The sequence below is a fragment of the Gossypium hirsutum genome, chromosome A06 (genome assembly GCF_007990345.1).
Source record: "Gossypium hirsutum isolate 1008001.06 chromosome A06, Gossypium_hirsutum_v2.1, whole genome shotgun sequence".
Taxonomy (NCBI): domain Eukaryota; kingdom Viridiplantae; phylum Streptophyta; class Magnoliopsida; order Malvales; family Malvaceae; genus Gossypium; species Gossypium hirsutum.
This window is the reverse complement of record NC_053429.1, coordinates 124525269-124537230: the sequence shown is the minus strand read 5'-3', so window position 1 is coordinate 124537230 and position 11962 is coordinate 124525269. Positions and strand designations below refer to the sequence as shown.

The 11962-nt window shown below is 36.8% G+C and overlaps 1 protein-coding gene across 3 annotated transcripts; it reads right to left on the bottom strand.

Moving 5' to 3' along the window:
- Positions 1–7290: 7290 nt before the first annotated feature.
- On the bottom strand, positions 7291–11498 carry LOC107937672 (uncharacterized). Of its 3 annotated transcripts, XM_016870614.2 has the most exons (10): positions 11304–11475; positions 10978–11111; positions 10834–10891; positions 10576–10710; positions 9899–10501; positions 9686–9829; positions 9489–9617; positions 8687–8728; positions 7522–7938; positions 7291–7442 (listed from the first exon to the last, which is right to left on the bottom strand). In XM_016870614.2, exons 1-10 carry the CDS (start codon positions 11358–11360, stop codon positions 7404–7406), a joined length of 1758 nt encoding a protein of 585 aa, XP_016726103.2. In that variant the 5' UTR covers positions 11361–11475; the 3' UTR covers positions 7291–7403. The 3 variants fall into 3 exon arrangements, with proteins under 3 accessions (XP_016726103.2, XP_016726101.2, XP_016726102.2); XM_016870612.2 differs by having other exon boundaries at positions 7291–7938; positions 11304–11498; XM_016870613.2 differs by having other exon boundaries at positions 7291–7938; positions 10989–11111; positions 11304–11447.
- Between the last annotated feature and the right edge of the window lie 464 nt (positions 11499–11962).

The window sequence follows — 11962 nt, the reverse complement described above, 5'->3', positions numbered from 1 at the left end:
AGATTCGGATATACCCAAAACTGCTTTCAGAACGAGATACGGTCACTATGAATTCTTAGTGATGCCGTTTGGGCTCACTAATGCCCCCGCGGTATTTATGGATTTGATGAATCGGATCTTCAAACCATATTTGGATCGGTTTGTAATTGTGTTTATCGATGATATTTTGGTCTATTCGAGAAATGAAACCGATCATGCTGAACACCTGGGATTAGTGTTGCAAATTTTATGGGATAAGCAGTTATATGCTAAGTTCAGTAAGTGTGAGTTCTGGTTAAGAGAGGTTAGCTTCATGGGTCATGTGGTGTCTGCATCGGGTATTTGAGTTGATCCGAACAAAATTTCGGCCATACTTAACTGGAAGCCTCCGAGAAATATTACTGAAGTTCGGAGCTTTTTGGGACTTGCCAGTTACTACAAACGCTTTGTAAAGGGTTTCTCGATGATAGCCACACTAACGACGAAACTACTTCAGAAAGATGTTAAGTTTGAATGGACAGAAAAGTGTCAGAAAAGTTTCGATCAACTGAAAACTTGTTTGACTGAAGCTCCAGTACTAGTGCAGCCCGAATCAGGCAAAGAGTTTGTCATTTTTAGTGATGCATCCCTACTTGGGTTGGGTTGCGTATTGATGCAAGAGGGTCGAGTTGTAGCTTATGCGTCGAGACAACTGAAGCCACACGAGAAAAAATTATCCGACCTATGATCTTGAACTAGCTGCCATCGTGTTCGCTTTGAAAATATGGTGAAATTACTTATTTGGCGAGAAGTGTCATGTATATTCGGATCACAAAAGTCTCAAATATTTGATGACTCAAAGAGACTTGAATCTGCGACAAAGACGTTGGCTCGAGTTGTTGAAAGATTATGAGCTTGTCATTGACTATCACCCGGGAAAGGCTAATGTGGTTGCGGATGCCTTAAGTCGTAAATCACTGTTTGCTTTACGAGCGATGAATGTACACTTGTCTGTTCTATCCGACAATGTGTTAGTGGCAGAATTAAAGGCCAAACCATTGCTGATTCATCAAAGTCGTGAAGCTCAGAAAGTCGATGATGAACTGGTTGCAAAACGGGCTGAATGTGTTTCGAATATGGAATCAGAGTTTCAAATTGATGATGATGATTGTTTGAGGTTCAGAAATCGTTTGTGTGTTCCAAGAAGTTCAGAACTTATTTCGATGATTCTGAACGAAGCTCATTATAGCCGAATGTAAATTCACCCGGGGAGTACGAAAATGTACAACGATCTGATACGTCAGTTTTGGTGGCATGGTATGAAACGAGACATTTCTGATTTTGTTTCGAAGTGCTTAGTATGTCAGTAAGTGAAGGCGGAACATCAAGTGCCTACGGGCTTACTTCAGCTGATCATGATACTTGAATGGAAATGGGATCAAGTCACGATGGACTTTGTATCTGGGTTGCCAGTGTCGGCAAGTAGGAAAGATGCGATTTGGGTTGTTGTTGATAGACTGACTAAATCGGCTCACTTTATCCCCGTACGCACGGATTTTTCATTGGATAAACTAGCTGAATTGTATGTTTCTCAGATTGTGAGATTACACGGGGTACCTATTTCTATTGTGTCGGATAGAGATCCGAGATTCACCTCACGATTTTGGAAGAAATTGCAAGAAGCTTTGGGTAACAAGTTGCATTTTAGCACCGCTTTTCACCCCCAAACCGATGGTCAATCCGAGCGGATAATTCAGATACTTGAAGATATGTTGAGATGTTGCATCCTCGAGTTTAGTGGTTCATGGGAGCGGTATTTACCTTTGATTGAATTCGCTTACAACAATAGTTTTCAATCAAGTATTAAGATGGCGCCTTACGAGGCTTTGTACGGTCGAAAATGCCGTACACCATTGTTTTGGACCGAGCTCGGTGAAAGTAAAATTTTCGGAGTTGATTTAATTAAAGATGCTGAGCAGAAAGTAAAAATAATTCGTGAAAGTCTGAAGGCAGCATCAGATCGTCAGAAGTCGTACGCAGATTTGAAACGAAAAGACATTAAGTATCAGGTGGGAGACAAAGTGTTTCTTAAAGTTTCACCTTGGAAAAAGATACTTAGATTTGGCCGTAAGGGCAAATTGAGTCCGAGATTCATTGGGCCGTATGAAATCTCCGAACGAGTTGGTCTAGTTGCATATAGGTTGCGTTTACCCCCTGAACTTGAAAGGATCCGCAATGTTTTTCATGTTTCGATGCTTCGACGTTACAGATCTGATCCGTCGCACATAATAAGTCCTTCCGAGGTTGAAATTCAAGCCGATATGAGTTATGAAGAAGAACCAATTCGTATCCTAGCTCGTGAAGTGAAAGAGTTGCGAAACAAAAAGGTTCCTTTAGTAAAAATGTTATGGCTCAAACACGGGATGGAAGAAGCTACTTGGGAACCCGAGAACTCTATGAAAGAACGATACCCAAACTTATTTACCGATAAGATTTTCGGGGACGAAAATTTCTTAAGTGGGGGAGAGTTGTGACAGCCCTAAAGTGACCCTAGTTGGAAAGCGGTTTCGGGACCGCTAAACCGAGTCACTAAATTATTTGAATATGATAATTATTGTCTAAAATATGTGAATATGAATGTGTGAAAGTTTTAAGCTTCGATTTAGTTAATTGCATGTGAATTTAGTTAATAGGACTTATGTGTGACACTTTTGAAATGTGATAGGTTAATCTATAAGGATCAATTAGTGCATGAAATCAAAAGGGTGGACTTGCATGTCAATTCCCCCACTTAAGAAGTAATGGCCGGCCATGACATTGAGGATAGACAAAATGTGATGGGTAAAACATATTATAAACAATTTGTGATAACATGTTGTGGGAAGAACAATAAAATATGAGGGGAGTGGGAGGAGAAACCAAAGTTGTTTCATCCTTGCCCCCCCTTTTGCCGTACCTAGAAGAAAAAGAAAAAAAGAAAAAAGGCTTCATCCTCTTTGTTCTTCTTGATCGAAAAATCAAAGGAAGAAGAAATGAGTTCTCTTGCTTCATGTTCGGTTTGGATGAGGATTAGGAAGAGGTAAGTATCTTGAAATTCTTAGAAATTTATGTATAAAGAAGGTGGTTAGTTCAAGTTCTATTCATTTCATGGATTAAATTTTGATTGATTGGAGGTTTGATATTCGGCCAAGTAGTTTGAAGCTCTTAGTACATATATTTTTCTTCCTTCTTGAAGGTTGAAATTGGGTTGTTCCTAAGGGGTGCCGGATGTGGTCATTGAAGGGCCTTGGGGAAACAATATGTGAGGCTTGGGTTATAGCATTCGGCCATGGTAGTAAATAGAAGAGATAAATGGTAGTAAGGTGAAGTGCAAATGTTAGTGTTTGATTGTTAGTGTATATATGTGTACTAGCCGAGTTTTGAATTTGAAAAATGGTTTGAGCACCATGTGTGGTATTGAGATTGTTTGAGTGAATTCATAGATATTTATATGACGAATTCGGTTGTAGATATACATGCTTAAATAAGATGCACACATGAATGAATTGATAGATTGGTGCTGCATGTATTCGGTTATAGGCAAGCATAATGATGAATCTATCTTGACTTAGATAATCGGCTCAAGGAGAATTTGTTAAAGTGCTTAGTTAATTGATATTAGGTTAATGATGTGTGTATTCGGTCATAAAGGTGCACATGAGGAAATGTTAGATTAATTGTATTAAATTGCTCAATGTGATTAAAAATGCTTATGACCATTTTGTATTTGAGCTAAAGGTGGCCATATGACCTATCAAACTCCTTGTCATATTCGGCCATAAGCTAGCATAATGAGACTTTAATAAGTTAAATTTGTTTGAATTAGCTCAAGAGCTTAGAGGACCAAAGTTGGATAAGGGAAAGGAAAAAATGATCGAATAGCCGTCGAAATCGTCCGACAACATCCGAGGTAAGTTTTCGAGTAATGAAACTTAGTTTACGATTTGATTAAGTCATGACGTATAATCATAAAAAAAATACGGTGATATAATGATTCTACTTGAATTATATGTTGAATTAATTAGTCTATACGTATGATGGGTAGCCGTATGTGCATAGAGATCATGTCATAAAGCAAATCAAAATCATGCTCTTTGTATGTGGCTATTGACCCAAAATTAGTAAGTGTGATAAGTGTCTTGTGTTTGAGCTTTGGTGATGAAAATGAAATATGAATGTGTCATGATTATTGATATATGTGCATGGTTATTCGAATGATATCCGGGCTAAGTCCCGAAGGCTTTTATGCTAGTGACTATATCCGGACTAAGATCCGAAGGCATTTGTGCGAGTTGCTATATCCGGGCTAAGACCCGAAGGCATTTATGCTAGTGACCATATCCGGGTTAAGACCCGAAGGCCTTGTGCGAGTGGTTATATCCGGCTAAATCCCGAAGATACTTGGGTTTGGGAATGAGCGATCTTGCTGTAATAATTTCAATTAATACGCTTGTAAAATCCCAACGATGAGGTATGTTTCGTATGTGCATTGAGATAATTGATTCCTTCTAAATAGTATTTGCTCAATCGATTAACAAGCTTCCGGCTTTTAGTCAAGTTGATTCCTTATGTATGAATATAAGGGTTGGAAATGTGAAGTAGGTATGATTGTGAGAATATGTGTATATGAAATTATTCGTTTAGTCGTATGAATGCTATACTTCAGTTGTGCATGATTTCATTGCTCAAAACTTACTAAGCATTAAATGCTTACTCCATTTCTTTGATTATCTGTTTTATAGATTTTGGTTCGTCAGCTATCGGGCTTGGGATTGTCGAAGTTGAAGTCGTCCACACTATCAAAGCCCTTTTTGGTACACTTTTGGTTGAACTCTGAAAATGGCATGTATAGGACTACCCTTTCGTTGTTAGTCAAGTACTTTGGTGTTGTATATATTTGGATAGCCATGCGAAAATGGCTTATATATTTTGAGCATAGTGTTATAATCATTTTGTATGTATATGGTTAATGAGAGGTGTGGATATGCTTGGCAATTATTGGCCATTGGAATGGTTAATCATGATCATATTTTGTGCTATATATGCTAAAGGGCTAGTTGAATCATGGAAACTATGAAATAGGTAAAGTCTACCTTAAAGGCAGATGCTGACAGCAGCAGTGATGTAAATTTGAAAAATCACTAAAAATATTAGGAATGGAAATAAAATAGTGAATAAATTATGTAATTGAACCTTGATGAATCTACTTTCATATGGAAGAAACGAAACGATCTTATGAGTCGTATTTTAAGAGATATTTAAGTTTTCATGGAACAGGGCCAGAGCGATTTCTGGATCCCCTGATCTGACTTTGGAAATTCACTATAAATTAACCAGAGATAATTAGAAGTCATTCCATATATGTATAGATTCCTTTTTGAGTCTAGTTTCCTTAGAAACAAACGGCATAAGTATTGAAGCCCTGTACAGAGAGATATATGAGTCGTAATGCATGAAGGTCAGAGCAGTCGAACCCTGAAACAAGGGAGACTTTAACTAATAAACTGTACTAATTGGCCTGACCAAAAATTCTAGAAAAAAATTTGTAGATGGACTTATGAGTCTAATTTCAGAAAAAATTTACAGAACTGGTTTTCGAGTTTTGGAACTCGAGATATGATTTTTAAGGAGACAGTGACGCAGTTAGCCAGCTGGTCTGGAAATTTTAAATGAACTGTGTTTTACATTGAAATAAGTCTGTTAACACCTCGTGATCGACTCCGGCAACGGTCTCGGGCACGGGGCGTTAAAAATAGAAACACTTATGCGCAGATGTGACCAGAACACTTTTGAGCACTCACAACTGACACACAAAATCTTGAAATCAATGCTCGAATAATGAAAAAGGCAACAAGAAAAGTCACAAAGGTACAATATGGTAACTGGGAAAAATGGAATGAGAGTATAGTAAAACAAAAAATAGGAAAAAGAAAAGAAATGAAAGAAATTGGAGAAAATCGAAATCGAAAGATGGAGAGAAGAAGAAGGGGACGACAAGAGAAAGAGTGGCAGAGTGGGACGGTTGACTGGGAGATTTTTGGGAAAATAATTTTCAATTTTTTTAAAAATAATAATAATATTCAACTAAATTCAGACCATATGTGTGACATAGACAAAGACAAAAGCAAAAATAATTTCACTTTGCACATACCTCTAACTAAGCTAAAGTTTCATTATTAAACAAGTAAATTTATTCTTGTTAATAGTTGAGTAGAAACAATAGATAAACTAAATATTCAAAGTTAGAGTAAAAATAATAAAAATTTAACGAAATGGATTTGAACACGTGATCTCAAACACATAACTAAAATACTTAATCACTAAATCAAATTACTCAAAAAAAAATTACACGTTCAAAATAAAAAATTTTGGGGAATTACAATAAACCAGTTCAAGGGACTTCAGAAGTGCCCAATGCTATTGGCACTGCGTCTCTCCTTGCTGGTTTCAAAAAGAGAATGGTTGATGACTTCTCTTCCTCTATTAATTCACGCAACCGCATCATTATACGACTTCAAGCTAAGATCGAGGTGATACAAAAGATCAAGGATCGAGAGAATGCCATGCGAAATGACTTGTTTACTCTCACAATGGACCAATGATTTGACAATTTTTTTTTTGTATATGCTTGGAAGCCGCTATTGATGTTTTTTTTTTTTTTTGTTTCTGCTGTCTTTTTTCCTATTGAAAGCTTGTAATCAGGGACTATTGAATTTTTATAATCACTCAATAAATTTGCATTATTGCACATTTTCTTATAGTCTTACTTAGTTTGATAGTTAATCCGCTTAATTATATCCTCAATTAAGTATAAATCATCGGTCTGATAGAGAATTATTGGTGTAAGTTCTTGAATTGATAATTTATGTGTCAATAGTAATCACTTTTAGCATCATTGTGTCATATTTGAAACAAAATTTTTAGGCTATGCTCGAATATATTCATAATTTTTGAAACAAAATCTTTAAACTACGCTCGAATATATTCAATCACATCAATAAAGATCAATCCATTTAAAAAAAATATATCTTAAAAGTTGAATTGAATCGATCTTACCGAATCCCTTGATCAAGGATATTAGATCAAGACAAAATTGGATAGTTTATCTCCAACAGTCCAAGTTTCCTGGTCCAAATTACTTTGGTTTATTATTATTATTATGCTTTTTTAGTTGCTTAAAAAAGGGAATTGGGTTGCAATTAATCTCTTAGTATTGTTAGCAAGACTTGTATTAGTGCATTCCACTTTGAACATACACTCTCACAAATCCAACTTTCTCGTTGATGAATCATATAATAATATGCAATTTTATATTTATCAAGGGCAATCTGAACCAAGTTCTGTGGAGTTCCATATGCAAACTTCTAAATTGATCTCCCCCGCAGGCCCGAGGAATCGGAAAGGGATTAGAAGAAAATCCATAGGCGGAAAACCCTCGACTCGTCCTGGAAAATTCTCAGTCAACGATTTTAACCTAAGAGAGCTCATTCCTTTTCCAGATACAAGATCATACAAATAATATACCTTTGATGAGCTTGGGGCAATACAAGTTATCATGGCTATATTCCCAATGTTTTCGACGCTCTTGTTGAGGAGGAAGAGAATACCGTCCTCTTCGGCTTGGAGAACAAGGAATTGTTTGTTCATCCCCAACGAGACGGACAATGGGGTGTTGTACCGAAAACGCCTTCCGGAATCCCAATGTTTGCTACTGAAGTGTAGTGACAATTGTTCACACGAGCCGACAAAATTGCAAGCTGGAAGCGGGCATGCACATGGTGCATGCGTGCAGTTTTCTTCGTGATCATTTTTCCTTGTATAATCTACAGTTTCACTGCAACCATATTCTTTGTTGCAGCATGGTCTTACATCTGGTTCAACAATTTCCTCCATGTCTCCATGCATGATGCCCTTACTCTTCGGAAAATTCACCACACATATCTGCAGAAATGATGAGTAACAAAGTTCCAAGCATGTCAAAGAGTTTCTTGAAAACCAGAAAGCTCATAACTTCTACTTCATAGAAGGACCGAATGATTAACAGTCAAGTTTAATCCAAATGGAACATTTGAAACATGTTTAATGCAATGACCCTATGTATGTAGATTTGGTTGTCACCACAGCATACACTTACATAAAAATTGGTACTGTGAGGGTTAAAGAACTCTCTTATGGGAGAGAGCTCTGGTTCTAGGCAAGAAAAGTGCACCTAGGGTGACCGCTTTGAGGGGTTTGTGGTTGCCAAAAGAGGACACTAAATTTGATATAAACGGGCACAAGGTAATGACCAAATTTTGATACTTAATGTAACATGGGGGTGACAAACAAATTCTGATACTCATGGTGACACGGGGAAATGTCTGAAGCCCGGTCACTGCCTCATGCTTCCGCTTAACTCTTATATCCTCCATTTTTAACAACAAAATCAATTTCACCAATTTTGAGAGGGCAAGAGATAAAGGAGAACAAAGAAGCAAATTTTGTCACATTTGAATGCTATATGAAACTGTCACAAATGTGGTGCAATATACATTTTGGGAGCAGAAAATTTCGAGTCTTTTCATGGAACTATAGAATCAATGATGAACAATAAATAACAAGATGCAGAAATGGTTGAAGCGAACAATGAGCCAAAAAAATAAACAAAGGAAGCACCATTGTGTGGCTGCTTTATAGGAAGAACTATTACCTCCTCCATGCTAAAATCCTCGTGCATTTGTTCTTCGTCAGCCTACAAAATCGAGAAACAGAATAAAACTTAGTCCAGAAAATTTTTAATTGTAAAAAGATTAAGACCTTTCATCTCAATGCATGCTAAACATCACATATAAGTCATCAATTTTAATCCTCAAGCATTTACTTGCGCTAAGAATTGCTTTTAAGTTGGTTGCCTTAGGCTCTTAGCTAATAAACAGTTTGCGGGCTAACCTCCTAGGTTCTATTACAAAGGTCATCTCACAATACTTGAGCTTATGAAAGACTCGAGCTTTGATGGTGTACAAAAAGAGAATTTGTAATTAAGCATTTTGACAACGTGGTTGAAAAATTTCTTTTCACGATAGATTCTTGAGACTTACCTATTGGTTACATGACCCTACAAGGTATCCCATCAATTCAAAACAACATATACTGTAAAGCAAAGGCCTTACGGTGCAGTTTACTATCCTGAACCTTTGGTAGAATATTTTAGTCTAAATAAAAAAAAATTATTTCTCAAAATAAAATACCACCAAGAAATGCCAAAATAATTCAATGAACTTACATATAAAAATCAACAAATTCGAGCTTCAACTCTAATCATTTGATATCTACCACCATATCAGCCGTATCTTTCTATCTATTCTTCATTATGCAAGATTTACAGTATTATCCAAGAAGAATGAATTCATATCACATCTTAATTATCTATGAACTTTACTTTTCTAAACAAAACCTGGAGAAAGTTTTTAAAAACATTCATGAAATATATCTGTACATTTATCACAAAATACCTGAGTCCTCTCCTGCTCAAAGACGGGATTGTGCTCAACTCCCGTGCTCATTTTTCCACCCGATAGGCCTTCCACTTGGATTCTATATTCTAGTGATTCCATATCATGGCAACCCTCCCTGCTAATCACCTGCCGAGCAGGAGACTCGATTATTTCATAGAAATTGCATGTATGATGTATAGGGAACGTGATTTTACCTCTCCACACCCATAACCACCAAGTTCTCTTTCTCGCTTTTCTCTTTCAGTGATCTCTTCCTCTCCCCATGAAGATAAACACGGAATGGCAACAGGTGCAGAAGACCCAGCTCCCTCAATTGATATGCTCTCATAATAGAACAGCTGAGAAGCAAAACAGATTTAGCGATGATTAATCTTTATAGAACTAAAGCGAGAGAGTTCTATGCCAACCTGGAGAAAAAGAAGGCATCCACCAACAGCACGCTGCTTCCCTTGACGAAAGCGAGATGCCTCCTGAACAAGCCGATCAAGCAAGAACTTTCCCCAATTATACTGGTGCACAGCATCCATATTAATTAGGAAGTGGAGGAACGATGGGCTAACATCTAATCTTGCTGTTGGGGATAAAAGTGTACCCAATGCGTAAAGGATAAAAGATCTCTTAAAATCCTCTCCTGCTTCTGGAGCAGCCAACCGTTCTTCAAGAAGTCGCACTGAAATCCCACGATTAGTAGCATTATAAATGTAACGCAAGTCCGCAATCAAGTCATCAGGACCTGAATTCACCACATCCTTCCCACGAGCTGCTAGTCCCATCACATGCTCTACATCTCTTGGGGATAAAGGAATGCGCTCCCCACATATCTCCAAACTGCGCCGTGCAGTGTTAAACCTCTCCAACAACCAAAGACATAAACTACGACGTAGGGTGCGGCATCTCAAACCAAGTAGGCTACCAAATCCCATGCTCTTCACTGCATCCTTTTGCTCAGATGTCAGGCGCTGTAACACATTGAATAAGCGGCCAGGAGAGCATCTCGTGACAAGTTTAGTCTGCATTACATAACAACAAAACTTGTTGGATGAACAATAAGAAAACAACAAAGTCACCACAAGTAAAATGCTACCTGCTTCCTCGGTTTAGGGATACGAGCCGGAGCTGTGCTCAAGTAATTATCCCATACTTCACGAGCACGTCGAGTGTATTTTTCTTTCTCCTCAATGCTCATTAACTTCCAAGCATCCGATGCAGCCTTTGTAGCCTAGCATTAAGAAAATAAACCGCGAAAAAGAAAAAGAAAACATTAATCTACTTGTCGTGTTGCAAATCATTCTATAGAATCAGAGCCACTGTATACTGATTTCACGAGGACCAAAATACTCACAGCTTTAAGGCCTGAAGATTCAGGATGAGAAGCACTATACTCCTTGATAAATTCCCGGCTAACACATACAAATTTACAAATTAGTACACTCGAAATAACCCGAAAACTATCACGAAATTCTGCATTAAATGAACCAAATTCTACCTAAAATATACCCAAGAACATGCAGGACGAGGAGCAGAAACTTGCTTCTTTTTCTTCTTTCTCCTCTTCTCTTCTGACACAACATTCTCTTCATCATTTACATTTAAGATTGATACATCCCCTTCATTTGGGACCTAAAACAAACGTTGGTATCCAAAGGAAATCGCAGCAAATAACCCAGAAAGTATATGAATTTGTTCTTTCAATCAATGAAAATGAAAATGTAAAATAAAAAACCCAAATCAAAATTTAAAGGCATTTTTTTCCCAAAGAAACAGAGTGAACTAATAATCCTTCAATGGTTCACCTAAAAAAAAAAAACTCACCTGAAATACTGGGATTATAGAACAATCCACAACTTGGGGTGGATCAGTTAGGCTCATGGCTTTTAATCCTTTTTCCCACACTGCACCTTCACTTTCCTGTCGTCTTCCTTTTGCTTTCCTTTTCTATTTTTTACAATTCTAAAGGACAAAAATGGAGCTTGCAATTTTTTCTTTCTTTCTTCTAATTTTTAAAATAAGTTCTTTAAGTTTCACCGCTTGCAAATATATAGGTTAAAATCTGCTTACAGTCCCTATACTTTTCCTATATTTATAATTTAGTCCCTCTATTTTTATTTCTAGGAATTTATTCCATTTGCTTTTTATATTTCAAAATAGAGGGGGTTAAATTCCTAAAAATAAAATTAAAGAGACTAAATTCTAAATTTAGGAAGAGTGCAAGAAGAGTTCATGGATTTGTATCGATAACTCTCATATTTAGAGTTGTTTTAGTATAATTTTTTGCATTTAGATTAATTTTTAGTGTATTTTATAGTTTGTCAGATTAATTATGTTTTATTTGATTTTTATTATTCTTAGAGTTAGTTTGGATTTACTTTCTATTTTCCTCTCTACATTATAGGTTTCGAACAAGGAATCAAATATTTAGAGCATAGAGTAAAAAAGTAGTGAAAAGAAATCTTTCGTTCCATTGAATTTCT